The sequence below is a fragment of the Drosophila innubila genome (genome assembly GCF_004354385.1).
Source record: "Drosophila innubila isolate TH190305 chromosome 2L unlocalized genomic scaffold, UK_Dinn_1.0 4_B_2L, whole genome shotgun sequence".
In the NCBI taxonomy this organism is placed as follows: domain Eukaryota; kingdom Metazoa; phylum Arthropoda; class Insecta; order Diptera; family Drosophilidae; genus Drosophila; species Drosophila innubila.
This window is the reverse complement of record NW_022995372.1, coordinates 2,442,135-2,468,308: the sequence shown is the minus strand read 5'-3', so window position 1 is coordinate 2,468,308 and position 26,174 is coordinate 2,442,135. Positions and strand designations below refer to the sequence as shown.

At 37.4% G+C, this 26,174-nt stretch overlaps 9 protein-coding genes across 9 annotated transcripts; 5 read left to right on the top strand and 4 right to left on the bottom strand.

The window, feature by feature from the left end:
• The first annotated feature begins 1,886 nt into the window (after nucleotides 1-1,886).
• Nucleotides 1,887-3,290, top strand: LOC117780498 (ficolin-2-like). Its single transcript, XM_034617055.1, has 3 exons — nucleotides 1,887-2,006; nucleotides 2,054-2,980; nucleotides 3,039-3,290. Exons 1-3 carry the CDS (start codon nucleotides 1,906-1,908, stop codon nucleotides 3,154-3,156), a joined length of 1,146 nt encoding a protein of 381 aa, XP_034472946.1. The 5' UTR covers nucleotides 1,887-1,905; the 3' UTR covers nucleotides 3,157-3,290.
• A 448-nt stretch (nucleotides 3,291-3,738) lies between these two features.
• Nucleotides 3,739-4,418, top strand: LOC117780508 (NADH dehydrogenase [ubiquinone] iron-sulfur protein 6, mitochondrial). The gene is made up of 3 exons (XM_034617065.1): nucleotides 3,739-3,959; nucleotides 4,040-4,216; nucleotides 4,282-4,418. Exons 1-3 carry the CDS (start codon nucleotides 3,822-3,824, stop codon nucleotides 4,348-4,350), a joined length of 384 nt encoding a protein of 127 aa, XP_034472956.1. The 5' UTR covers nucleotides 3,739-3,821; the 3' UTR covers nucleotides 4,351-4,418.
• Nucleotides 4,419-6,156: 1,738 nt separating this feature from the next.
• Nucleotides 6,157-9,388, bottom strand: LOC117780502. Its single transcript, XM_034617058.1, has 4 exons — nucleotides 9,142-9,388; nucleotides 8,258-8,448; nucleotides 8,084-8,201; nucleotides 6,157-7,489 (listed from the first exon to the last, which is right to left on the bottom strand). Exons 1-4 carry the CDS (start codon nucleotides 9,195-9,197, stop codon nucleotides 6,907-6,909), a joined length of 948 nt encoding a protein of 315 aa, XP_034472949.1. The 5' UTR covers nucleotides 9,198-9,388; the 3' UTR covers nucleotides 6,157-6,906.
• Nucleotides 9,389-10,094: 706 nt separating this feature from the next.
• LOC117780499 (protein insensitive) lies at nucleotides 10,095-11,953 on the bottom strand. Its single transcript, XM_034617056.1, has 3 exons — nucleotides 11,875-11,953; nucleotides 11,620-11,702; nucleotides 10,095-11,558 (listed from the first exon to the last, which is right to left on the bottom strand). The coding sequence occupies exons 2-3, from the start codon at nucleotides 11,629-11,631 to the stop codon at nucleotides 10,395-10,397; spliced, it is 1,176 nt and encodes a 391-aa protein (XP_034472947.1). The 5' UTR covers nucleotides 11,632-11,702; nucleotides 11,875-11,953; the 3' UTR covers nucleotides 10,095-10,394.
• Nucleotides 11,954-12,353: 400 nt separating this feature from the next.
• LOC117780497 (early boundary activity protein 2) lies at nucleotides 12,354-13,877 on the top strand. Its single transcript, XM_034617054.1, has one exon. It carries the CDS (start codon nucleotides 12,555-12,557, stop codon nucleotides 13,773-13,775), a length of 1,221 nt encoding a protein of 406 aa, XP_034472945.1. The 5' UTR covers nucleotides 12,354-12,554; the 3' UTR covers nucleotides 13,776-13,877.
• A 683-nt stretch (nucleotides 13,878-14,560) lies between these two features.
• Nucleotides 14,561-15,691, top strand: LOC117780503 (microfibril-associated glycoprotein 4-like). Its single transcript, XM_034617059.1, has 3 exons — nucleotides 14,561-14,713; nucleotides 14,761-15,432; nucleotides 15,491-15,691. Exons 1-3 carry the CDS (start codon nucleotides 14,586-14,588, stop codon nucleotides 15,606-15,608), a joined length of 918 nt encoding a protein of 305 aa, XP_034472950.1. The 5' UTR covers nucleotides 14,561-14,585; the 3' UTR covers nucleotides 15,609-15,691.
• A 242-nt stretch (nucleotides 15,692-15,933) lies between these two features.
• Nucleotides 15,934-17,303, bottom strand: LOC117780507 (probable NADH dehydrogenase [ubiquinone] 1 alpha subcomplex subunit 12). The gene is made up of 5 exons (XM_034617064.1): nucleotides 17,193-17,303; nucleotides 17,037-17,132; nucleotides 16,794-16,971; nucleotides 16,151-16,235; nucleotides 15,934-16,083 (listed from the first exon to the last, which is right to left on the bottom strand). Exons 2-5 carry the CDS (start codon nucleotides 17,129-17,131, stop codon nucleotides 16,010-16,012), a joined length of 432 nt encoding a protein of 143 aa, XP_034472955.1. The 5' UTR covers nucleotide 17,132; nucleotides 17,193-17,303; the 3' UTR covers nucleotides 15,934-16,009.
• Nucleotides 17,304-17,356: 53 nt separating this feature from the next.
• LOC117780505 (actin-related protein 2/3 complex subunit 5-A) lies at nucleotides 17,357-18,213 on the top strand. The gene is made up of 2 exons (XM_034617062.1): nucleotides 17,357-17,687; nucleotides 17,751-18,213. The coding sequence occupies exons 1-2, from the start codon at nucleotides 17,475-17,477 to the stop codon at nucleotides 17,991-17,993; spliced, it is 456 nt and encodes a 151-aa protein (XP_034472953.1). The 5' UTR covers nucleotides 17,357-17,474; the 3' UTR covers nucleotides 17,994-18,213.
• A 1,029-nt stretch (nucleotides 18,214-19,242) lies between these two features.
• LOC117780496 (dynamin-1-like protein) lies at nucleotides 19,243-25,930 on the bottom strand. The gene is made up of 8 exons (XM_034617053.1): nucleotides 25,573-25,930; nucleotides 24,006-24,150; nucleotides 23,272-23,936; nucleotides 22,378-22,829; nucleotides 21,433-21,799; nucleotides 20,349-20,565; nucleotides 19,577-19,788; nucleotides 19,243-19,515 (listed from the first exon to the last, which is right to left on the bottom strand). The coding sequence occupies exons 1-8, from the start codon at nucleotides 25,672-25,674 to the stop codon at nucleotides 19,459-19,461; spliced, it is 2,217 nt and encodes a 738-aa protein (XP_034472944.1). The 5' UTR covers nucleotides 25,675-25,930; the 3' UTR covers nucleotides 19,243-19,458.
• Nucleotides 25,931-26,174: the final 244 nt, after the last annotated feature.

Genomic DNA, 26,174 nt, shown 5'->3' with positions numbered 1-26,174 from the left:
TCCGAATTTCCGATACTAAATAGCTAATTAATTCAGAAATAGTAGCTAGAAAATGCTTAACAAAAATAATAATAATAATGGACATTTTTTTGTAGTATTTTACAAAGCTTTAAAAGTCATTTAAACATCAAATTATATAAAAATAAAAGTAAGCTAAAAAAAAGCTATTAAAAATACTAAACGTGCTTTAAACTGACTTATTTACTTGTAAAAAGAAAATGCAAATTGAAGGTAAGCATTTAAAATATCTCATTTGAATTTGTAGCTGGAAGTGCTGAATGAATGAACACATTTTAAAAGTGCTTAAAAAATTTTACAATTTCTTTTTTAAGTTTAATGTAGTATATTTTCTGAAAAGAAATTTTAATTTTTTTCAGTGTTCTAAAGTATCTGGCAACACATAAAAAAGTAGGCAAATCATATTTTAAGTAAGCTCAATTTTAAGCTACATAAATACTTAAAATTTCTGCATTTACAAGTTATCATTATCTAGCTATAAAATAGCTGAATTGACAACACTGTCTAGGACATGTTCTGGTCTAACAAATTCACGCCTCGCTTCACAAAAGCGCTGTAAATTATATTGTTAAACTGACCAAGGTCCATGCAATCACTGAGTGCGAGCGAGACCGAGATAGAGTCGGTGTGAAAGCGAAAGAGAGAGAGAGGGAGAGATAGAGAGAGAGTTGCATAATTGCAGCGATCCCAAAACAAGCAAAAACAACGGGACCCCGTTGCCCTCTCACTCAGCCTCCCTCTCTCCCTCTCTCTCTCTCTCTGTCTCTATCTCTGTCTCTCTCTCTCTTTCTCCCTCTCTCTCCCTCTTATTCCCTCGCCCACTTTGTTTGCTTAGGATTCCGAAGAGAACAATTGCAGTTATAGTTAGTTACATGACAGGACATAATAATAAATATGCCAACTAAATTATGAAACTACCCTCTGCCCCTACCCCTACATCTAACCCCACCCCTATTACAAACTGCAGTTGGTCACAATTGTACAACTGTCAATTATAACAACAATGCAGACAGAAAATTTAACACAAACACAAACACAAACATACATACTATAATATCATATTAAGAATTGAATTGTGATTCTTCAAAATCAAACTTGATATAAGCACGAATTACTGATAATGTGCATATAAAAATCTTCTACCAAGTACCAATATCCTGGTTTAAAAATGTTATGTTACGTTAATAAAAAAATGGAAAAGTTATTTAAATTCAAATACTTTGAATATTAGCATTGATTTTGTGAATCATATTTAAGAAAAAGTTTTGCCAATTTTGCAGAGTTTTTCGTTTTTTCAGTCCTATTTTAATTTCATGTTTTTCCATATTTACCATATTTTGTTGTTCTGGAGATCCCAGAATTCGGAATGAATTAAAATATAAGCCCAAAAGCATTTATAATAACCCAAAACTTTGAGATGAAAGTTCAAGTGTCAGCTCAGCTATCAGTTCCGCTTTCAGCTATAGCTATAGCCTGCACTTTGCTCAACCATTTCTTACAGTGTGTAAGAAACCCAACTGTTCGCATTTCTGTCTTCATCTGTTATCACTCTGTGTGTGTATTGGTGAGTTCAAGTTACTGATATGACGTGTTCCTTGCCTTGACCATCACTGAACTAGATGTGAAAAAAAACAAACAAAAATACACCGTATCCGTAAATTTTATTCTATCCCGCTAGCAACCAATAAAAAAAACATGAAATCTTGTGGGTCAACCACAAAAACAGCGACACTGATAAGTATACATGCACATGGATTGCATAATCGCAAATAGCTTTAGAATTGTTTTCTTCTATTCAAGTCAAATTTTGACTCAGTCAGTCTTCAAATTTATTCTGCATTGATCAGTCGGAAAATGTTGTCAAAAATACTTTGTGTAATCCTTGTGATGAATTTATTCCTATCGTTCTCTAACGCAACTCGAATTCCCAAACGTAATGAAACAAACTTACTTCAGTCAACAATAAATAATCAACTGTCCGAATTGAGGTAAGTTCCGAAATAAAGTAAATTTCTCAAACTAACCGATTTCTTAGAGGGAGCCTAGAACGACAAATAAAAGATGCACTTGATATGAAGCCGGACATTGGATTTTTAAAAACGGCTGCTCAATTTCTAACAGGGGACATTGAATCTCTACGATCTCTGGAGAAGCAGAAGAATGATGGAGTTAATATGGAATCTGCTATTCAACAACTTAGAGCCGATTTTCAGTCTCTAAGTGGCGAACTGGAGAAGCAAAAGAAGGATGCAATTAATAACGAGGCGGAGTTAGAAAAATTGAAACAAGATGGAATTAACAGCGAGGTGGAAATTCAACTTCTAAAGGCGATGTTGGAACAACAGCAGAAATCCGAAGTGGACAACCAATCTCTCCGCGCGGAACTCGAACGGCAAAGAGAGATAACAGATGGACTTGTTAAGGCCTTGAATAAACACAATACGTGGTTTAACCCATCCACTTGCTCCGAGGCTAAATTTAGTGGGATCTACGAAACAGTTCTTCCCAACTTTATAAGTCAACCCTTTAAAGTGGCCTGCGATGCTTTAACTCATGGAGGAGGATGGACTGTTATCCTTAAAAGGATGGATGGCCGTGTCAACTTTTATCGAAATTTGACTGAGTACAAAACTGGATTTGGTGATCTGGATGGAGAATTCTTCTTAGGTTTGGATAAAATACACGCACTAACTGCTGAGAGGAAACAGGAGCTACTTGTAGTGCTTGAGGATTTCGAGGGTGTTGAAGCATTCGAGTCGTATGATGCCTTCGCAATTGGCAACGAGAATCAACAATATGTATTACACACCCTGGGAAAAGCCAATGGAAGTGCTGGTGATTCCCTCAGAAGACAAGAGGGCCAAAAATTTACCACTTATGATCGAGACAATGATATGTATGATAATGTAAACTGCGCCTATCGCTTCACTGCTGCCTGGTGGTACAAAAGTTGTTACGACAGGTATGATGGATTGCTAATTGTTTTTCAACGCTTCGTTTCATAACTTGAATTCTTACAGTCACTTGTTGGGCAAATATAACGAACCTACCTGGGGCAATGGCGTCAATTGGGATACTTTTCGAGGTCCGAGCTACTCCCTGAAAAAAGCCGTTATGATGATAAGACCGAAGAAGTGAATTCGAAGCATCCACAACACGAAGAGCTGTTCTACACGTATCAATTTAATTTGAAAACTTGTGCAGATTCCATAACCTTTAATCAATTTTGTATAATTTTACAGAAATAAAATAAAAGCATTTACCTCTCTCTATTTCTTTCTCTTCCATTTTCTTCATACAGCTCTCTCTTTCTTGTTTTCCAGGTAAGATGCAGGGTATCTCACAGTCGTGCACTTTCGACCAGACCATGTTTAATATGGTTTTGATTACTCTTCTGTATGTACTTACATATGTGTTTCACTCATGCAAATTAAAAAATACGTTTACTTTAGCAAATTGCGATGTCTCATATTTGCGCAGATTTCTTGTTGGCCGATTTTATTTAACACACAATCACACACTTTGCATTATTATGAATATTTAAAATTTGTAAATTTGCTTAAAGCAGACACACAATCTTTGTAAGGTTGCCACACTAATGCAAAAAGGTTAACACAAGGCGCGCAGATTTTCAGCACTGTATGAGGGCAGCGCTGCCACTGAGTAAATGTAAACAATATATCGATAACGAATTTTAACGATATATATTGTAAAAGCACTGCGATAGTTGTCGGCAGTAACGAGTTTTACATTATCGCACATCTCTAAAACGGAACCAAATTTTTAGTAATAAGAGAATTATTATGATGGCCAGCAAACAATTAATAAACAACTTGAACAAAGTGGGTCGCTGTGCCGAGAATTGGATAAAACCATTGACGGCGACAACACGCAACTTCAGCTCACGCAGCGATGTGGAGAAAGTCACACACACTGGCCAGGTGAAATTTTAATGAAATGCGATTACGCAAACATTGTTTTCATATGGATTATTTGGATTTGTTTTGATTTGGTTGCACAGGTGTTCGACAAGGATGATTACCGCAATGCACGGTTTGTGAATGCCAAGCGCTATGTGAACGAAAACTGGGGCATCAAGTTGATTGACGAGCTGCCACCGACTGTCACCACCGAACGCGTCGTCTGCTGCGACGGCGGCAACGGACCCTTGGGACATCCCAAAGTCTACATCAATCTGGTTAGATACCACACACACACACAGAAATCATGTTTACAATTAATGGAAATTATTTATATTCTTAGGATAAACCTGGCAATCACATTTGCGGCTACTGCGGACTGCGTTTCGTCAAGAAGGATGAGCATCATTAGAAATTCCCCTTTAATCATGCCTCAAGTTGTTGTTAACTAAAAATAAACTTATTACTATCCAATTTGGACGAGTTCTTAATGCCCTTTTGCTCATTGCTGTATCTTGAGTACTATCCATAAATCTCACAGTCAGTGCTGTAATTTTAGCAATTTTTATTTGCTAGATGCACATTTTTAATAGCAAAAGCTAGAAAACTTTTTGAACTGCTATTATCTATAAATTTATCTATTTTAAAAAATCATTTAGCAATCATTTAAATAGCTTGTATATAACAGAAGCTGAAAAATTTAATGAAATGTTATAAGAAATCCATTTTGTCAAATGGAAGAACTATTTCGACAGTACAAAGTTTAGAGCAGAGGTATTTTTGGGGTACAAAGATGTCGATATATAAAGATATTGTCGATGGAATCGTCAAAATATCATTGTTGTTGAAATAAAATAAGTAAAAAAATCATTTTTAATTTACGTATTATATTCGCTTTCCACTAGAGCGTTTTTGTTTTGTTTTATAGTTAGCTTTGTGTCCAATAATCTCGGAAGAATCAAGCTCGAATGATGCCAAGAATAGTAATCATGTCGGGTCAAGACACATTTTATGATTGCATTCTTTAAATGGATTCTCAATTACCCGAGTTAAGGGAAGATACCAAATATCGAAATTTTTCAAAACTGCTTTTGCTTACTGCTGAGAGGAAACAGGAGCTATTTGTAGTGCTTGAGGACTTCGAATGAGAAGAATGATTTAAGACCTATGATAAATTTGCAATTGGCAACGAGGATCAACAATATAAATTACACACTCTGGGCAAAGCCAGTGGAACTGCAGGAGATTCACTCGATTATCATCGTGGCAAGAACTTTACTAGTTGATCGGGATAATGACAAATATGACTAGGGAAGCTGCGCCAATGAATTCACTGGTGCCAGGTGGTACGGTATATGTCACGACAGGTTCGATGGAAGGTTAATTGTATTTTAAAGATTCATTTATTAACTTGAATTCTTAGAGCCACTTGACTGGGAAGTATAATGACAAAAACCTTGGTAAAGGCGTGGTTTGGATCACATTTCGGGGTAATAAGTACACCCTGAAAAAAGCCGTGATGATGATAAGACCATTAAGTGAATTCTAAGTCTCTATATGAAGACTCGATCATCGGTGTAATTTGGGAACCTGTCATATTCGAATTCTTAAGAAGGATGAGCAGCATTAGAGATTACCTTTTTTTTCATTTTGGAAGCTGTGATATATTAAATTAACTTATTACTATCCAACTTGCATGAGTTCTTGGTGTCCTTTTGCTTATTGCACAACTCAAATTTTATTGATTTCTCTGCATGTGCTTGAATGATAGCTAATACAATGTTTGTTTTCTTTTGTTGCGGTAAGTATATTGTAATTTATCAACTAAAATTTGTTAAATGTTAGCAATAAATCGTAAATAATATGTAAGTATAATAAGTATAAATATGCAAATTGAGAAATAATATAATATATATAAATCTATATATAGAAAGTGAACGCTAGCTTTCACTGTATTATATGGAAACTTGGGGTAAAAAATCAAATAGGAATAAATAAATACATATATATACACAGCAAGTCAAGTAAATGTTTTGACCAAGCAAAAAACTTTACATATTTATATAAATATATTTATATAACTGTTATGTGGAAATGCACAAACTTTTTTTTTTAAATAGTTATTATCATTCAATGAAAATGAATATATATTCCTATTTTTTTGCTTTGTCAAAACTATTACATGACTTTCTGTATAATTTATAGTTTTTGTGTTAGGTTTTTCCAATACTTTTGATCAACTACGGGCACTTTAGATGCTGCCGCTCCATTGAGACACAGATAGCACCACGAAGAATGCGATTAAAATAGTTGTTGCCACACCAGGTGGCATGCCACACAACAGCAAACGAATTCGAAATCGAATCTGAATCTTTTGGCTGATTTTTGTTTTGGCTTTTTAACTTTGTTGTTGGCAAAACTGAAAATAGAATCATGTGATTCACACACCAAACTCCTCACACTCAACTATCAACACTACAACAACAACAACATCAACAACAACAACAATATTGTTGCTGTCGTCATTGCCATTGTCATTGTCATTGTTGTTGCTGCCAAATCTTGCCGCCTCCATCGACAAAACTGGTCACACCAATTGCTGGAGGGGATTCTTCGGCTGCAGAGCATGCTCTGGAACTGAAAGTGCTTTTCAGATTTTCACACTCCATACAGAAACAACGAAATTCCAAGCTACAGCTGCAGTGGATTCGTTGTTTAAATAATTGCTTTTGCTTCAATAATAATCGTCGTCATCTGTTGTCTCAATTGCGTTTCATCTAAAACACCAAGAAACACTTAATTGAATGTTAACTAAAATGTAATAGGTTCTAATTTGGATGTTATATGGGACTATGTTGCCGACGTATCCAGTTTGTTGTTGTGGATGTTGTTGTTGCCAGTGTTGTTGCAACAACAATGTTCGCTTGTCTTGGTCTTGTTGTTGGGGGCAATCGTTGTTCACCACTGGTCACCAGAGGTTCCTGGGCATGGCGTAGCCTTCTTTTGTCACAAATATATTGCGATTCACATAAGTCGGCAATTGCACTCCTGTAACTCCTGTTCCTGCTCCTGCTCCTGTAACAGTTCCCGCTGCTGTTGCTCCTCCCACAGCCTTATCATGACTGACCACCGTCTCCTGGCGTCCATCAATCATGCGTGTCACCGTTGTTGTCTTCTGTCCGCTGGAGTCTTGAGTCACCTTGGTGGTCTCATAGCTGCCATCCGGCTTACGAATTGTCTTCGTCATCACACTCTGGCTAAACATCTTCGGTCCCTGATAGCTGCTGCCCTCGAAAACGCCACCAAATGGCGTCATGGGCGTCATAATGCTCGGCTTGCCGCTCGACGGGGGACGCGGTGGACGCAGCACATTCGGCTTCAGTTCGCCATCGCTGTTCAGCGTGCCATGGATGCGTCCCATGATGATCTCCTCGTCCGACAGCCTCACACGTGGCAAGCTCCTCACCCGCTGATTCGAGGGCACAATATGCTCCTGTCCCTCCTCGGGATTCATGCGCTGTATCAGCGAGAACAATTGATCCGGATAGATTCTAAAAACATCAGACAATTAATTAAACATATACCTTATCATATAATAATACAGTTGGTAAAGTAATTGTTTGGACAAAGCCCCAAATGTACATATTTGTTTTATATTTTTTTAGATTAAAAACAAAAACTCAAAGCCAATGCAAAAATTAAATGTGCGTATTTTTATCTTGGCACAACTTTCAAATATACATTTATCAAGTAATTATTTTAATGTATTTTAAAATTCACATATTTGTTTTTATAATTTAAATAATAATAATCATTATAAGCTATTTTGATAATAAAAATTTAATGTGGATATTAAATGAAATAAGAGTTATGCTATAATTTATAAATTGATTTAGGAATTTGAATATTGTTTCATATATTATTTCGTTTGGATCAAAACTAAGAGTGAAAATATATTTTTATAATAAAAATTGAAAATAGAGATTTATTCTGTTCTCAGAATATTTCATCCAAAAATTTGTATCAAAGTTTTTTTTGAATCATTTAGATCTTATATTTTTAGATTTGATTTCTATTTTTTATTGCGTCTAAGTCGTCTGTCTATTTTGTCGTAACAATTACTTAACCAACTGTAGCATACTCACTCTCCATCCAGATCCGTATCCAGAGCACCTTCCCTGCGCTGAAACTCCTTCAGTATTTTACTCTCAAAGCCCGGCTTAAGGAAATCCTCTCTCAAGTTACGCTCAAAGCCCGCATCAGCTGTGGATGGTATGAGTATGAGTGTGGATGCTATGTGGACGTGTTTGTTTGCTTACCTTCGTTCTCCTGCACCGATTCAAGCAGACGCTGCAGTTGACGCTCAAAGTGCTTCTGCATTTCCAATGGACTCGTAAACACCTGGAACGCAAACTTGCGATCATCATCAAAGAGTTCATCATCGGTTTCCGCCTCCTCGAACCATTGCGGCTTGCGGAATTCATCCTTATTGGAAGCCGACGACGAAGCGCTGCAATGGAAGTGATAGTGGAAGTTGTAGTGGGAGTGAAAGAAGTGTTACTTTTACTAACAAATATGCATTCAAATTGCACTTGTATCTCCTTTTCACTAAGAGATTTATTTAGAAATAAATTTGAATATGTAAGAGTAGCTCAAAAAAGTTGAGAGTCGCTGTATGCTCTATGTAAAAATTACAATATATTTTTTTAAGTGTGCATTTTTTAAAATTAAATTTGTATTGCCAACTCTGCAGGGATTAAAAAAGCTATATCCACATTTAACTCTAAAAAGAAGCTAGAATGCCCAACAGTCGGCAATTCACAATTGCCAACGAAAAACTCCAGTTGTGGCGGGAAAATAGCTAAGCTTTAAACTTTAAAAAAAAAAGCTATTTTGACGGGAAAGGTAAACTTCTGGCAGCACTGATAACAAGTAAAGCTGCATCTCTCTCCCACCCCACCACCACCCACCACACACAGTACACTGTAATACGCAGCCTCCGCAAGTCAAACACACACACACACACGCACACATTTACGACCGCAAAAGCCTAAGTGTGTTGGTGTGTGTGTGTTGGTGTGTATCCTGCTAAAAATGTATCTATCATTGGGCAGGTGCCTTGTGCCTGGTTTATCGATCCGTTCATTGCAAAAGCCGCATTCGTAATCGTAATCGCAAAAAAACTTAAACTTAAAAAACTTACTCCTGCTCCTGCTGCTCTCCGAATTCCGATTGGAACATTTTCTTCAGAATATCCATAACGAACTTGTTGTTGTTGTTTTTGCTTAAGTTGTTGATTTTGGTTGAAAGGCAACGCAAACGTTGTTTTTATAATTTATATATATTTGTTTGTGTTTAGAGAAAGAAGAAACTAAAAGAACCAAAATGACGCAAATAACAATATTGTTAGCAAAAGCACGTTACAAATGTTCGCTTCTAATTTCTTCACTCTTTTTTTTTTTGATTATTTGATATGCACAAAATTTTCAAGTATCCTATAAACACCACCAAACACCACGAAAGACGAAACAGAAATTGCTCGATTAACAAACAGCTGAGCGCTGAACGTTTCGTTTCCAGCTGTCACACAGAACACACACACACACGAACAAACAAATATATGCAGTGATACGTTACGTTTGCGTTGCGTCACAGTGTGGCAAACGAAACGCGTTACGTACTGGCATTAGAACATGGCGGCTAAATTAAAATTTTTTAAAACCTTTGTGACTTGCTGAAATTTAGTTAAGTAACAAAATTGATTAATTTTGATGCTTTAATTTATTTGATTTTATTACTTTTAGAATTCTGATAAATGTCGTCTGACATTAGAATCAAAGAGAAATAATTTGTTCAGAAAGAAATGGCTTGATTAACAAACTAGTGCTGGTAGCTTAGCAAATTAAGTGCTAGTTTTCAAGAAGTTAAAAATTTATGTAAATTTAATAATATAATACAATATATAAATATATATATATTTATTTTTATGTACTGTCAAACTTCTGGCAACACTGTAACAAACAGCTGAGCCGTGAATGTTTCATTGTCAGCTGTTACACGTCACGTAATGCGTTGCGTTTGGAATTAGTAAATGGCGGTAAATTTAAGTGCGTTTTGTAATTTGCTGAAACGAAGTGAATTAAATTAATAATTTAGCGATTTTCATGCAATAATTTATTCAACTTGATAAATTTAGATAAATGTAATGCTTAGTGTGACATTTGCAGAGTATGTATGTTTTTAGTTATTTGTATTTTAATGGTCTATATATACTAGATAAGTACTGCTTGTTAAATCCGAGTATTATTGTATTATAATGGTCTATATATACTAGATAAGTACTGCTTGTCAGTTCAAGTTTCCAATTGGATAAACGAGCTGAGAGATCTTCAATTTTGTACATGGAATACAAAGTTGCTTCTTGATGGGATTTAGATAATTATTAAAGTAATTAAATTAAATTAGCATGTTCTCCTTGTCGTTGTTGCTGCTGCTGTTGTTGTTGTTGGTGGTGCTGTTACGTTTTCCCTTTTGGATTTTCATCATTTTATTCTCATCGGCACATTTGGTGGTGATGGCATTGCGAACTTCCTTCTCGCTCGCACTCGACTTGTGGGTGACGGCAAAGATAATGTCTTGGATCTTGAGCGGATCGAGCATTTGCTTTAACGGTTTACGCTGATCCTTGAAAGCGGGCGAGGGTTTCCCCGTCATTGAGTGTGTGGCGAGGGTTTCCCGATCGAAGATGGCAACCAGCAATTTGCGTGTGGCCAATGAGGAAACCGACCAATTAATGTTCTCAAAGATCTGGGCGGGCACACAGGTGTTGTTGGGTCCAATGGAAACCATGATCTGCTCACCGCTTCCAGCACTTCCACTGGAATTGTTGTCATCTTTCCACTTGGCACTGCTGCGTCTGCTGGGCAACTTGTGGAACGTATTGAGTGATTGTTGTTGCTGCAGCGGATTGGGTGTGAATGGTGTGGATGTCATGTTCTCTTCCAGCTTGCAGCGCTTGCTCAGCTGCAGCGGCGTCGTTGTGGATTCCCTTTTTATTCGCTCCTCCCCCTCCCCGCCCAAACAAATCTCCAGACGTTCCGAGTCCGCCGATGTGCTCAAACTGTTTAAGCTTTCCGCCGCCAGGCGTATTTCAATGGCATCCGCATCATTGCAATCTGCGCCAGCTGCTGCTATGATTTTATAATCCACAACTTGGGCGCGTTGTGCCGCCATCTGTGGCGGCGCAGCGGCCGCGCAGATAACCGAACTGGGTGGCGTCAGCAGTTGTGGATGCTGTTGTTGTTGTTGTTGGGGAGATGGAGATGGAGGTGGAGGCGTCGACGTCGCCTGTTGCATGCGCGCCGATGCTGCATGTATTTGTGTTAGTAAATCTGTGTGCTCCTGCAACTTAGACTCCAGATAACGGACTTTCTCGCGCAGCGCACAATTCTCGGCCATCACATGTGGATCGTGTGCTTCCTGTGGATCGAGACTGCGCAACAATTCAAAATCATCACTTGTCGTTTGCGTCCAGGCGTTGAGTAGCATTGGCTGCTGCGACTGCTGTTGCCTGGAATGCGACTTCCAGTGGCAAATGTCGCGTGCATTCGCTGGCAATATCTAATGGAAAGTTCCGTTGTGATTTTGAATTGTTTATTAAATGCATTTGCACTTCACTTACATGTGCATCCATTTTAATCAGCCAGTCTGCGGTCCTGCGTTGTTGTGCGCGTCCTGCAGAATGTGCGTCAACTGTGTAAAACGCTGCGCAAACTCACACACAAAATTGGCGGCAGAATATCAAACAACGCGCGAAAAAACACACAGAGAGAGAGTGAGAGAGAGAAAGCAGCGGGGTTTTAAGTTTGTTCGTTGTAGAAAAGGGCAAATTTTAAGAATTGTTGTATTTGATTGCTTTGTTTACAACTATATTTACATATGCTACCTGAGTCAATGCTCAAAACACAACAGACAGTAAGCGTGTATGTATGTGTGTCTTGCCGCTCCAGCTGTGTTCGATCCTTTTCCAGGTAGGTTGATCCGTTTTAAAATGAACTTTTTTACAAATAAACATTATCCCAACTGACGGAGATATTTTCAATGTTGCTCCTATTTTCGCCTGCCCTCGCACTACTCAGCGCGGGAACAGCAGTCGAATTTGTAAACAGTGCTGCCAGAGTTTGGCTTTTTGGCAAAAGTTGCCATTCAACAGCTGAAAATAAATACAATAGACGTATAAGCAATGAACTATTCAATACTGACAAAAACTTTTTTTAAATTTCATTTTATTGATTCCGTCTTTAACTTTAAGAGCTATTGTAAACACATAAAATAGCAGCCATGTTCTGGTTGCTCAATAGCTCAAATGGCAGCACTGATCATGCTTTCAAGTTTCACGGTATGGCAGCCCCGTTGACCATCTGTCAAATGAAATAACTGTTAATCCCGGGCCCATAAAAAGGATAAAGTAATAAACGAAAAGAAAATTGCAAAAGCTACCTGACCGCCATTTAGGCATAATAATTTTGGCAAAAAAAAAAAAAAAGGAAAACCGTTTGCAGCTGCAGGGATTAAATTTTATAGTGTTTTACCTGTCGCAAAGTGAGTGAGTCGCAAATGGAGAATGTGGAAAATAAAGCGTATAAAAAGGAGGAGGCTCAAAGAATTTGCATGCCAGTTGTTAACAAAACGCAAACGTGGCCAGAACCTAAGACACCAAATTTGCTGCCAATTGCGCCGTATACATATTACTATCAACCACAACAGTATTTACAACAGTTTACGCCGTATTATTACAATTTGATAACAGCGCCAATTAACTACAATTTGGGCTACAGTTATCCCTCGCTAATGGCGACCAAAATGGACATTGAGCAGTACATCAACTATGAGCTGAAACGTCAACAGAGCCTGATGAAAGAAAAACAACAGCAACAACAACAACAAAATCCGCCAGCACGTTCAGCACTTGCGCCTCTTCAGCTGCAGTCGCTTGAACGGCAGCTGGCGCCACAGGTGAAGCCAATTGAACGCCAGATGACGCCACAAGTGCAGCCAATTGGACGCCAGGTGGCGCCAAAGGAGAAGCGCATTTTAAATGTACAAGTGATGGCCATGGCCACCAATCCGCGTGACCGGAGACCCGCTGTGGAGCCACTGCCTCCGGTTGAGGATGCGTTCAGGGAGCGTGTGGCCAAAATCGATAAGAGTCAACAACATTATACGCAACTCTTTGGACGACTCACCAGCATGTTGCAGACACTGAATCGTCGCTACGATGGCCATGAGCCGGAACCGGAATCAGAGCCGGAACCGGATACAGAGGCAGAAGCGGAGCAGGAATGCGAGATCGCTCCCGCTCCACCCTCGAAGCGACCACGTCACGAGTCCTGCAGTTCCTCGGAATCCCAACTGGATGTGGAGACGGCACTCTCGCATTATCCCCAACGCCTCAAGCTGGAGGATGGCAGCGCCGTCTATGTGCTCGGTCCCAATGGCACACGGATCAGTGGTCAGCAGTACGGCCAAATCTTCTGGACAGACGCACCAGTGGCCACACGTTGCCTCCTCGCCGCTGTCTTCAGCAGCGATGAGCTGGCCACGCACACATTGACCGGCAAACCATCGCCGGCATTCTACGGACGCGAACGTCCCGCCAAAAAGATGTTGGACCAGCGACGCGTCGACGACATCGTGGTGAGCGTGCGCAATCGCACCGGCGGCAAGGAGCGCAACATTCGGGCCACCATCACCACCAAGTGCGCCGACACGGCCAAGAAGTACAAGCGACGGGCCAAAAAGGCCTCCAAGGCCCACATGATCGTCATAGACGAATGAGACTGCGTTCCCCTAACCGGATTAAATCCTGGCCAAGAAGCGCTTAATATTAGTTGTATAACCTATGATCTAGTTCGAATAAAGCAACATTTTATTAAAATTCTCGATCTTTGCTTTCCTTCTTTAATAGTATTGTAGATTTTGTAATCTCCCTGACAGAAATCATTATAAAGATTCTATTCCTTCTTTTTGCTGGTCTTGGGATTCCAGGCCTCCACTTCCGGTGTTGTTATAATGTGGTTTTTTACTACTGGATTTCTTTATGCATATGATTTATATGCAAAAAATAATACTTAATTAACATTTTGCTGCTCATTGGAAATATGGCAATAGATAATTTTTATACTATTTGACTTTCTTGCAGATTTCTTATCATCATCCAGCAATTTTCAAATAATTAAATAGCTTTTAAATTCCAAAGGTTTTTAGGGACTTGCAGGGTATATCATAGTCGTCCTCTTTCCACTGGAGTGTTTTTACTTGTACTTTGTTTCATTTTCCTGTGCTTCTGGCAAGTATTGAGATCAATATTTTACTTGATTGATTGCATTTTTTAAACGTACTATTACATTTATGCTGATAGCCAGCTTCGAGTCTAATGTTCTCGGAAAAATCAAGCTCGAATTATTCGATGAATTCTAAGCCAAGTCGGGTCAAGTCACATAATATGATTATTTCACAAAAAAATATATGTACATGAAGGGTATATAAAACGCCAGTGATTGTGGGTATCACTTTAGATTCGATTCTTCTCAACAAGTGAAACATTGTCTCCGTCAGTCTTCTCTAAATAAAGTTCACTTCAGAATAATGTTGAAAACAATTTGCACAATCTTTATAATCAGCACATTTGCTGTGCTCTCTGAAGCAAATCCACTTTTTCAAAATAATGGGACCAATTCAATTCTTTTAGGCGATTCTCAAGTATCCGAGATGAGGTAAGATACGAAATATCGAAATTTTTCAAAACTAAACCATTTCTTAGAGCGGAGCAGGAGCGTCACGTAAAGTCGATGGATGATGAACTTGATAAGACTATGGAAATTCAGCATCGTGCGCAAAAATTGCTGGATGGACTTTTTAATGGATCAGAGATTCAATATCTTAGAGCGGAGCTGGAACGTCAGAGTAAATTTATTGAAGGACTTCTTAACCCACACAATTGTGACAATGCCAAGTCTAATGGGATCAACGAAATACTTGTACCCAAGTTTAGTAAACAACCCTTTAAAATTGCCTGCGATGTGGAAACTCGGGGAGGAGGATGGATTGTTATCCTGAGAAGGATGGATGGCAGTGTCAACTTTTATCGAAACTGGACTGAGTATCAAAATGGATTTGGAGATCTGGATGGAGAATTCTTCTTAGGTTTGGATAAAATACACGCAATAACTGCAGATAAAAGGCAGGAGCTACTTGTGATCGTTGAGGACTTCGAGACAGATGAACGACTTGAGACTTATGATGACTTTGCAATTGGCAACAATGTTGAGCAATATGTCTTATCTTTGGGCAAAGCCCGTGGAACTGCAGGAGACTCACTGACAAGACAAAAGGGCATGAAATTTTCCACGTTTGATCGGGACAATGATATTGACGCCGCAAACTGTGCCGAAAGATTTACGGGTGCCTGGTGGTACGAAAAATGTCACGACAGGTATGATAAAATGTTAACTGTTTTTTAAAGTTTCGTTTAATAACTTGAATTCTTACAGCCAATTAACGGGCAAATATAATGATCCTACCTGGGGCAAGGGCGTCAATTGGGATAGTTTTCGAGGCCCGAACTACTCCCTGAAAAAAGCCGTGATGATGATAAGGCCCAGATATTGAAGTCTAAATATGAAAGCTGTTTCGTAAGAAAAATTCAGGCTAAAAAATTCAAATAAATGCAATTGATATAAGCACTAAGCAAATAACCTATAGAAAACCCATCCCATACAACTGCAATTGTCCTCACAAAACGCCAAGACCTGAAGAAATTAAGTTAAATAGCCGTTGGTAAATACACAAAAAAAGGCAAATGGCAGCACCGATCATGGTTTTAAGTATCACGGTACGGCAGCCCCGTTGACCATCTGTCAAATTAAATAACTGTTAATCCAAAAGAAAATTGCAAAAGCTACCTGATTAAATCATGGTCAAAAAACGCTTACAATTAGTTGTAGTTTCTAATCTAGATCAAATACAGCAACATTTTATTAACATTCTCGACAGAAATCATTATAAAGATCCTAATCCTTCTTGCTGGTCTTGGGATTCCAGGCCTCCACTTTCGGTGGTGTTGTAGTGTAGGGCATGTAAGCCTCTATAATAATATAATTTTATATTAAATTTTTTCAATAGGTTGATAGTATTGAAGATTTTTTAGTTACCCTTGGTTCCCGAAAGATTCTCACTGTGATCAGCAATCCATTTGTATTTGGGTCTGCAGCCATCGCGAATGGGAGGCAAATCCGTCTGCAATAAGAAATATTTAACAAAAAATTAGAATTAGAGATCTACCAAGAAAGAACAGAAATATATCTACAACAATTTCTTATACAGCTTGGTCTTAACATTTTCAGGTATTTTAAAATATCATTTTAATATACAAGAGTTTAAAGCGCATTGGTTCACTTTTAATGGTTATTTAAAGACTTACATATATTTACACAGTCAAATTTAATAAATTTTTGATTTCAACAATGTAGAAATAATTATTAACTTATTTGGATTCAAGGTAATACTCTTGCAACATATCTTAGAATTTAATACAGAGTTTTCTAAATAACATTTATCATGGAAATATGACAAATTGGTAATTTATCAAGAAAAATCAGCCTTAAAACCATAAAGCTTTTTATCTGCACAAAGATTTTAATAGATTTAAGGCCCTAAAGAGTTGGCAACACTGATCGCCTTCCTGATCCAAAATTAAAATTCCCTCTGCAGAGGCATAATAACAATGATACTATCCAACTTTTGTTATTCTCCCCCGCCAGATGCATAACTTATAATTCCGCCCTCCGTGCTCACCTTGTAGTGCATCCATCCGAACCACTCGGCAGGAATTTGGGATCCATCGTAGTTCATGTTCACATGAGGTGCAAACTCCACCCAGCGGTTTCTGCCGTAGAAGTAATAGGGATTCTCAAAGTACCTGTTGCCGTACTTATCAATGCCAACGAGAGTGCCCGTCTTCAGATCATCATTTCTGTTTATAAGTATAAGATTAAGAATTTTTTGCAACTTATATAAGAGCGTTTTGCATTTTCTCACCTGTACAGCTTCAGATAGGCTTGCTTCAGACCGCCGGCTTCGCGTATGGCCTGGAACAGTCGACCCAGGCGATCAATTCCCAAGAATTTAGTCATTCTGTTTGTAAAAAGGGAATTTTCTAATCAATTTTGTTATTATTTGTTAAATGAAACTTACGTGCTAAGCAAATGTTGCCACACAGCTGGGTTTTTGTTGTGTTGCCAGGGCTGGACAACGATGTTGCCGGTGTTTATCAAAATAGTGCTGCCATATAGCTAAAAACAGTTTGAGTGTGTTGTCAGGGCTGCACCATGATGTTGCCGGTGTTGGCAAACAGCCCTGCAGTGTAAGTGCTGCAGCCCTGGTTTCACATCTGTTCCGACATTTGTGAATCATTTTTGCTACATAAAAGAAATAAAGCATTGAGAAAAACTGTGAATTAAAAACAAACCCACAAATATGGCAAAAAATACGTCAAGCAATGCATTTCGTAAGATCGACGTCGATCAATACAACGAGGATAATTTCCGGGAAGATGATGGCGTCGACAGCTCTGCCGCTGGCCCGGATGAGAATGAAATCACATCGCTGCTGACCAAAGGGAAAAGTGTTGAGGCGCTGCTCAGTGCACTGCAGAATGCCCCATTACGTTGCAAGAACCAGCATGTCAAGGTAAGCAAATGCGTCAACTTTAAATGAATTAAGATTGTTTATAATTACTTTGATACTTTGCAGGACAACGCCCTAAACATAACGCTGCGGGTGCTGTTATCAATCAAATCAACACAAATGGATCAGGCCATTGATACGTTGGATCAAAACGATCTGATCGATGTGCTCATGAAGTATATATATCGGGGCTTTGAAATACCCTCCGAGGGATCCAGCGGCCATCTGTTGCAGTGGCATGAAAAGGCGTTCGCCAAAGGCGGCGTCGGCTGCATTGTTCGTGTACTTTCCGACACGAATCGGGCTTGAAAAACAAAGACAAGCAACTTCAAATACATATAGTCATAAATGTTGTAGGATCATCATTAAACACCTAAACTGATTAACCCGCAACAACAGCCGAAATCCAAGTCACGGTCGAAGCTTGAAAGCCCTAGTTTGATTTATTGCCGGAAATGAGAAATAAGAAATGACAACAGTTTTCCAAATTAGATTTTAACTCGTATTCAAGTATTAAAGTTTTTTATTATAAAAACTGCCTTTTGTATTTATCAATTTATAAGCATAACAAAAATCCCAATTCAAATCTTTTAGCACTTTAAAGATTATATGATGATTTTAAAAAATTTTAATCAATGATAAAGATAATTATAAAAATCTGACTATAATCAATACATTTGAATGAAAAGAATAAAATAACACAAGTTTTGACTTGGAAAGTTGCTAGATCCAAAGACTGACCAACTTCAAACACTCATAGCTTTGTCAAAAGTGAACCGATTTTCAAGCGGAATGTCACTATGATCATGGTTCGATTTCTAAATTCATTCTGCGTTCAAATTATATTATATTCGTGAAAAAAATTATTTTCCTTTAAATCACGACATCGATGCTAAGGGTCCCCCCTTTGGAATTTCGAAAATTGAAAATTTTGATTCTCAAGTTTTCACTTTTAATCAACTCCTTCTATCTTAATTACAATAAAACAACACTTACAACTTGATTCTGAGACCTTTAATTTTCTTGTAAAAAATCATGTCAAATCGAGGAAAAATTTGGACTTGTAAAGTTGCTAGATCCAAAGTCTGACCAATTTCAAGCACTCATAACTTTGTCAAATCTTAACCGATTTTCTAGCAGAATGTCATTTTAATTGTGGTTTGGCCTCTAAATTCGTTCTACATTTCAATTTGATTAATTTCGTTAAAAAAATTATTTTCCTCTAGATCTCGATTTCGATTTTAATGAACAATTTCATTCCCTGTTCTAATGCAGACTTAAAACCAGTGCTTAAAAACTCTCAATTTTTATTAAGTAATTAATCAACCGTTTCTCATTTTATTTGTCTATTCAAAAATGTAATAAGTGCATGAATTGAACTTAAAACAAAACCAAAATATTACATTGAGACATCATTTTAACATTTCGCATGCTTTAAATAGGATCAAATCATGTTGAAAAATGCTGTGGAGTCCAAGTCGAATTTGAATGCACTTTCGACTCTTCAAATGCAGCGCAATGGGAAAGTGTTCTCAAGATGTACTTAAAGCTATATATACTATATAATGTGTTGCTAGTTTTTAATGTGGGGAGAAGGAAACATTTAACAAAGCAAAGTTGTTTCGATTTCAAAGTTGTCTGCAATAAATAGTGTCGATTGATATATGCCTTTGCATGCTTTTTAATTGCTTGTTATATTTTTGTTTTTGGTCGAAACAGGCTCCAATATCATATCCAATATCTGGCGGCAATACGCACTCCTTTTTCCCACTTTTTACCACATGTGAGTTTCGCGTATTTCGCTAATAATGTGATTAGCACGCGTGAGAGCCTATTAATAAACAAGTAAGTTTTATTATTGATTGGAATATTTAATAATAGACGAGTCGCACCTTTAACATATCTGCCGCCTCTTTCCGACGCACTGCAATGTGATCGGACTCATTAAGCAGTGTTTCAGCCTTCTCCGACTTGTACAGATGTGTAACCAGTTCACTTTGCAAATTGTCCTTAACGTAGTTAACCAAGAAATGCATTATTGCCTTTGGTACAGAGTCTTGTATTGATTTGCGCACAATATAGAAATACGATTTGATCAGACGCTCTGTAAAGTTAAAAAAAATAATAGCGATGGAATGAAATAAAATTTAAATAATAAAAATTCTGTTTACATTCAATTAGAAATAAACTGCTTGAATAATATTAGTAAAAAAGTAATTTTGATTTTACTAGTATTTTCTTATTGAATATTTCTGAAAGTTAACCAAAATATTAATCAATAGTGACTTTTAATAAAAATAATGGAAAATTGCATTACAGAACCATAGAAACTGCATTATTAGAAAAGCTAATTAAGAAAAACGAATTGGAAAACAAAAAATATTTTATTAAAAATCAGGTGTGTTTTAATAAAAATAAAACAAGTGACTTTTTTAATAAAAAATTTTTGATAGGAGATTTCACTTATTTTTTGCTTTCCAAATCCCGTTTTTTTTCTCCTAATTTCATTACAAAACTATTCAAGAACTTATAATTTCCATTATTTCTATTGTTTTTTGATGTAAATATCACTCCCTTTTATGATGTTTAAGTTCATATAGTGTTAAAATTCCTATAGTGAATAGAAGTGTATATAAGATTAATATCTATTTAATTTAAACGAACCAATGACATCACAATCCTTTTGCTCCTTGTCGGTAAGACGACGTGGATTGTGCAGAGCCGGCACATCGGGTAGCAGATTGACGGGCTTCAATGGACTGACCATATTGTTATGCACCGGAGTGTTGCTCGCCGAGTTCTCAATGCTGTCGGCACGATTAGGAGCAGGTGGTAAAATGTTTGATAACCAGGAGCCCGTTGAGTTCTCGCCAACATGATTCTGTGAAGAAAATTAAATATCAGTACAGAGTTCATTAATGAAAGGTAATGATATATATTAAATATATTATGTTCACAATTAATATGACTGATAGCTTAATTTACTGAAATGAAGGGCTATGCATAACTCAGATTTTTTTTCAACAAGAAAAAGGGATGGAAAGCACAACCTACCCTTGATGAAAGCAGTCCATAAAATGTAGAAGTTATCTAAGAAAATAGAACTCTTTTATCAACTAAATGCGGTACATTATTTAAAGATTTTTTATAATTTTTGTAAAATAAAACAATTAAAACAAATTTAATAAACGCATTCAAAAATATTTTTACAAATTTCATAAAATTCAAATGTCGAATGAATTTAGAAGACGAATCCAGATGAAAAATACATTTCGTATGTAAGTCGGTTCAGTTTATATCAAGTTATGGTAGTTTAATCTTAAAATCCTTACAAATTAATATATTTGTAGTTTTTAGTACGATTTATTAAAAAAGAGGTATTAAGTCTCTAAAACAGGTTAAAAATCTTTGATTTTCGCTAATTATAAGACAAGGAGTTAATGAAAGTTTAAAATTCGATATTTAAAATAACAAAAAAATTATTATTTTCGAGAATTTAAAGGATGCTTCCTTTGCAGAAAATACTTTTTAATTTTATAATATAGCTGATTGTAAAGTTACAGTCAAAACTTGTGGTTGATACTGATATATAATATTATTTTTGGAGTTGTAGGAGTCTTCTGTAATATATAGGTACAGGGAAAAGAGATTTTTCTAATTGAACCTACTTTGTGCCTATGAAATTCAGTTTAAAGAAGTTCACTAGCTTTTTTTTAACATATATTTTTCGTTAAAGATTTTTCATTACCTGATCATGGTTATCATTCTGTTGTTGTTGTTGTTGCTGCTGCTGCTGTTGTTGTTGTTGTGTTTGCAGTTGCGCCTGTGACTGTTGCGAGTGTTGCTGGTTCTGTGTCATCGTACTGTGTGACGAGACTTGGGGCGACATATTGTTGCGTGGCGTGTTCGTGCGACGCGATTGTGAATAGGGATCGTTATCGGTCTTGAGTAGACTGGGCACCAAAGCAGCTTCCTTGTGGAAATCTGGATGCTTGGTGTTTATGTAGGCCAACTCAATTGCCACAATATTCTCGACCATCACATTTGTGGCCGGCAGACGACAACGCAGCAGCTGAGTCACCACATCGACAATCTTCTCATGCAACTTGGGAAAACTGGAAGAAAGAACGGAAGAATTTAATTTGAGTTGTAAGCTTTTTGTAGGTTATTAATTTTTATAGATTAGAAACAAAACTGAATTAAAAAATTATAGCTATTAATTGTATTTTAAATAAATTTCAATAAAACTTACGTTCTCTGGCAATTTGTCATTCAATTATTTTAATATAAAAGTTACCATGGAACAGGTTCTTCGGTGTTTTTTTTTTTTTAACAAAAAATGGCAACTCAAATTCGTAAACTCCGGTCAATTTTAGTATGTCTTACCAAGATCCCATAGTTCTTAAGTAATCAATAAATTCTATGTCCCAGCTTTATGAGCTCAAAAATTTTGTGTTTTTAGTCCTTGCAAGGACGAAAATTATGTTTAAAGACAATTAGTCCTTTGATTCTATGAAGTTTTTAAAGTCCTGATCTTAACAATAGTTTTAGCCAGAATATGACTAAAAACACTAAAGATATGCTGTAATAACATGCTATAAACTCAAAAATAAATACATTTAAATCGGGGAGTAGACATTGATTTAAAAACTATGTTTTGGTGATTACCGGTGGGACAATTGAGTTGACTTACCGCAGCATCTCCTGTTGCACCTCGTTGCCGCAATGTTGCACAATGCGCTGCATTTCCTCGTGGATCAGTTCAACGCAACGCAGCGACGGCTCCTCCAGGCGGCGAATCTGACGCTTCACCAGCAGCTCAAAGGACACTTCGGGCACAAAGAGCGCTGGCCTCGGACCCGTCGCATTCCTGATGGCCGTAAGAATGTCCATTTTTGTTAGTCCCGCCAGCGGATGTATCGAGTCCAAGGTGCGTCCAAAGATCTCATGGAAAATGTAACAAAGACGCGCTCCGCCACACAATTCCGTCGTCTCGATATTACGCGCTGTGCCCTCAATTGTGGAACAGTAGGCGCTGGAGAACTTGGTTATGATGTGGAGCAGTGTTTGACTCTTGTCGGACACATCCTCGCCGTAAGAGTTGAGCAGTGATTGAAATTGCGTCGACATTATATTCACGCGTGTCTGGAAAAGCCAAGGAATTTCAATTAAAAACGCTTTAGTTGAATTATCGACTCTGAGGTACCCTATACTCAATTTAAATATATATATATATAGTAATGCGATTATTTTGAACGTCTACAATATAGAAAACATCACAGTTCTAATCGTCTTTGGTTGCTATTTCATAAATTTTCATAAAAAATGATCATGAAATCAACTTAAAAACTATGATAACTTTCAATTCGGCTTTCCTGCAGATTTCCTAAATTTTCTGGCTTTTTTTAATAGCTTTTTAAAGCCTTGACAACAATTTTAGGATGTATAGTTCTTTTAAAGTATGGAATAAATAAACTTTATGTAGTCGGAATGCCCTCTATCTTTCTAATACATACTTATACAATACAATATACCCCTGTAGTGTACAATTAATGTCATTAAAAAAGCTATAGGTTATGGGACGCACCTTAAGATCGGGCAAACAGTCGCGTATGTGATGCATTAGGAGGCGATTCAGTGTCTTGGCCAGATACGGTGTGCCGTTGCGTGTGGCAAGTGTGGGATATTTGCGTTGCAGGAACGCCGCTTCGTCCTTCATTTGCTCATCAATGTTCTTCTTATCGATAATGTCCTGTTGCGAACGATTCATCACACCTATAATGCCAAGCTTGACGGGAATGACACGTCCACACAGTATATCAATGGCATCTGTGCCCGCATCCATGAGATCCAGCTTGGTGACGACGGCCAGAGTGCGTCTGCCATCGGGATCCACATCCTTGGCCAGCTTGAGGGCCTCGCTGGTTGCCATGTCTGTGTTGGCAGCCGTCACAGCCAAAATAATTGAATTGGGGTTCTCAATGTACTTGATGACCAAATCCTTAATTTGCGCTTCAATATCCTCCGGTTGATCACCCACTGGCACCTTGGTAATGCCCGGCAAATCCACCAGCGTCAGATTAACGACACGCGTCGAGAAGATCTTCAGATTGATGGGCTCTGGGCAGATGCCCTTGTTGTTGCCCGCCACACGCTCCGTTTCATTATCGATCTCAAGCCGGATCTCATTGAAGTCCGTAAAGCATTTCTTCGTGTGCAGAAAGCGTCCCCATTCCTCAGCATTGACAGTGCCTGGAGAGACAGAGAAGAGGAGGAAGAACGTCTTTAATACAATTCGATTCTATTGAAATTAACGCTTACCATTCTCCGCTGAGCGATGCTCCCGATCCTCGAGTGGACAGTGAATCAGCTGCAAAATCAGAGGACGCCTCGTCACGATACCCGTTCCTCGTGGCAGAAACGAGCGTCCCACAATGCTCTCGATAACGGAACTTTTACCCGAACTCTGCAATTAGACATTATAATAACATTTAAATTGGTAACTATGTCAATGTAGTGCTTATTATACTAGTCAAGAAAACTATAAGGATTGTTTATTTCTGTATTTTTCTATTTCAAGTCTTGAAATTATATGTCTACAGATGTATCTTAAAAAATCTTAAAAATCAAAAATCGTTCCTAAGGCAGCTATATGATATAATACTCTGATCTATAAATAAAAACTTGATCTGCGAACGGAATTCTAAAACCTACATAATAAGTTTGAAATCCCTAGCTCTTATATTCTCAGAGATCTACGTGTTCTAACCGACGGACAGACAGGGCTCGATCGACTCGGCTGATAATACTGTTCTAGAATATATATTTACATACATTCAACACAAACATTATACATTTTGCTTTGCCCATTTTTAATGGTTACAGGGTATTAATATGGTCGCGCAGTAGCTTTTACATAAATATCACAAAGGGGTAAAGACTGTTGAGCATACTGTGTTAAAACTGAAAGATCAGCAATTCCTATAGAATTGGATCTCATTGGAAGATTTGGAAGTGCAACTTTACAAAGGAATAGACAGTTTTGTTCTAAGACTTCAAAGACAGTGTTGGCAACTCAGCTGTTTTCCCACCAGATCTGTAGTTTTTCGAATGTTAATTACGGGAAAAACTATGAAATATTTGCTAGCGGGAATTCGAGCTATTTTTAAAGTTAAATCATTAAGCAAATAACCTATTGGAAACTTATTTAATACAACTGAAAGTTTGCTCTATAGGTTATTTGCTTAGTGTTTCTTTCTAGCTTTCTCGCAGATTTTCCAGCGTTTTCTAGCTATTTTAAAATGTTGTTATAGCTTTTTTTAGGTCTTGTAGAGTTGGCAGCACTGGCTGTGCAAATGAACTCTGCTGCAACTTCCACAAAAATCTCTCCAAAGAACCGTGGAGACTTCCGAGTACATGCATTGACAATTAATTAAGAATTAATTGCAGCTTTTAAGCGTTAATTAAAACAAAACATACAATATATAACATGCCTGTTTGTGTGTGTGTAGGAATGTGTCACAGCAGCTGTTGTAGATATTGTTGTTTTATGTGCCTTGAAATGGGTATCGATTTTTCATAGTCAGCAGCTGCGGTTGCATTCAATTATATAAACAGAATTGGAGCTATTTAAGAATCTCTCGCACAGCACTTGACGACAATCACAGCAACAACAACAACAACAACAACAATGGGTAATTGAAAACATTTGTTAACAAATACATATAGTACATAGTATATATGTATGTACGTGCCGGCATCGGCAAGTTATATAATTAAACCAAGTACATTTATTGCAAATATAATAGTTGAACCGATTTTCGAGTGATTTGCATTTATTATATTTTAAAGTTGCCACAGTCAATGCCATGTTGTTAGATTCACTTACCTGGCTGCCGAGTACAACAATTTGCGGCAATTGTATTGAGTCAGAGCCAACGGTATTGAAGACATCTTGTAATTTGTTGATAACTGGAATTAGCGCTTCCATTTCACAGTCAGCTGGCAATTAAGTACGCGTTAACTCACTGTCTCTTTCTTGCAATTGTTTATTTTATATAAATATCTTGCAATTGTCACACATTTAATACTTTTTTGCTTTTGTTGCGTTTTCGATGGACGCGAGTAAAACTTTTTGCAAAATTTTGACAGGGCTGCAAGTAAATCGCTGCCACTGTTGGGTGTTGCCAGATAGTTGAAATGAGTTGGAGCTGACTGGCAGCAGTGATACCATACCTTAATTGGTGACTTATTTAAATTATTTATAATAAAATAAAAGCATAAAAACGAAAAGAATGTGTTCCTATTGATTTATCTTATAAGTATGCAACTGAACAAATTACAACAATTTTATATATTGAGCCGCACTTGCAGTAAATACTGATAAGATTTATCAATTATCGATAAGTCGATAGCTATGCAATCAGTGCGCGTGTTATGAAATTATTTGAAAACTTATCAGTTCTCTTATCTATTCAAGAGTAATTGTGT

Coding starts and splice junctions, on each gene's coding strand:
- LOC117780498 (XM_034617055.1), top strand. CDS start 1,906: ATGAATTTATTCCTATCGTTCTCTAACGCAACTCGAATTCCCAAACGT. Junction 2,007..2,053: donor AATCAACTGTCCGAATTGAG/GTAAGTTCCGAA, acceptor CCGATTTCTTAG/AGGGAGCCTAGAACGACAAA. Junction 2,981..3,038: donor TACAAAAGTTGTTACGACAG/GTATGATGGATT, acceptor GAATTCTTACAG/TCACTTGTTGGGCAAATATA.
- LOC117780508 (XM_034617065.1), top strand. CDS start 3,822: ATGATGGCCAGCAAACAATTAATAAACAACTTGAACAAAGTGGGTCGC. Junction 3,960..4,039: donor AAGTCACACACACTGGCCAG/GTGAAATTTTAA, acceptor TTGGTTGCACAG/GTGTTCGACAAGGATGATTA. Junction 4,217..4,281: donor CCAAAGTCTACATCAATCTG/GTTAGATACCAC, acceptor TTATATTCTTAG/GATAAACCTGGCAATCACAT.
- LOC117780502 (XM_034617058.1), bottom strand. CDS start 9,197: ATGGATATTCTGAAGAAAATGTTCCAATCGGAATTCGGAGAGCAGCAG. Junction 8,449..9,141: donor GGAGAGCAGCAGGAGCAGGA/GTAAGTTTTTTA, acceptor CTTCCATTGCAG/CGCTTCGTCGTCGGCTTCCA. Junction 8,202..8,257: donor ATCGGTGCAGGAGAACGAAG/GTAAGCAAACAA, acceptor TACCATCCACAG/CTGATGCGGGCTTTGAGCGT.
- LOC117780497 (XM_034617054.1), top strand. CDS start 12,555: ATGGAGAATGTGGAAAATAAAGCGTATAAAAAGGAGGAGGCTCAAAGA.
- LOC117780503 (XM_034617059.1), top strand. CDS start 14,586: ATGTTGAAAACAATTTGCACAATCTTTATAATCAGCACATTTGCTGTG. Junction 14,714..14,760: donor TCTCAAGTATCCGAGATGAG/GTAAGATACGAA, acceptor ACCATTTCTTAG/AGCGGAGCAGGAGCGTCACG. Junction 15,433..15,490: donor TACGAAAAATGTCACGACAG/GTATGATAAAAT, acceptor GAATTCTTACAG/CCAATTAACGGGCAAATATA.
- LOC117780507 (XM_034617064.1), bottom strand. CDS start 17,131: ATGACTAAATTCTTGGGAATTGATCGCCTGGGTCGACTGTTCCAGGCC. Junction 16,236..16,793: donor TCGGATGGATGCACTACAAG/GTGAGCACGGAG, acceptor TTCTTATTGCAG/ACGGATTTGCCTCCCATTCG. Junction 16,084..16,150: donor GAATCTTTCGGGAACCAAGG/GTAACTAAAAAA, acceptor ATATTATTATAG/AGGCTTACATGCCCTACACT.
- LOC117780505 (XM_034617062.1), top strand. CDS start 17,475: ATGGCAAAAAATACGTCAAGCAATGCATTTCGTAAGATCGACGTCGAT. Junction 17,688..17,750: donor GCAAGAACCAGCATGTCAAG/GTAAGCAAATGC, acceptor GATACTTTGCAG/GACAACGCCCTAAACATAAC.
- LOC117780496 (XM_034617053.1), bottom strand. CDS start 25,674: ATGGAAGCGCTAATTCCAGTTATCAACAAATTACAAGATGTCTTCAAT. Junction 24,151..25,572: donor TTGTTGTACTCGGCAGCCAG/GTAAGTGAATCT, acceptor GTCTAATTGCAG/AGTTCGGGTAAAAGTTCCGT. Junction 20,566..21,432: donor AGAATGATAACCATGATCAG/GTAATGAAAAAT, acceptor TTTTCTTCACAG/AATCATGTTGGCGAGAACTC.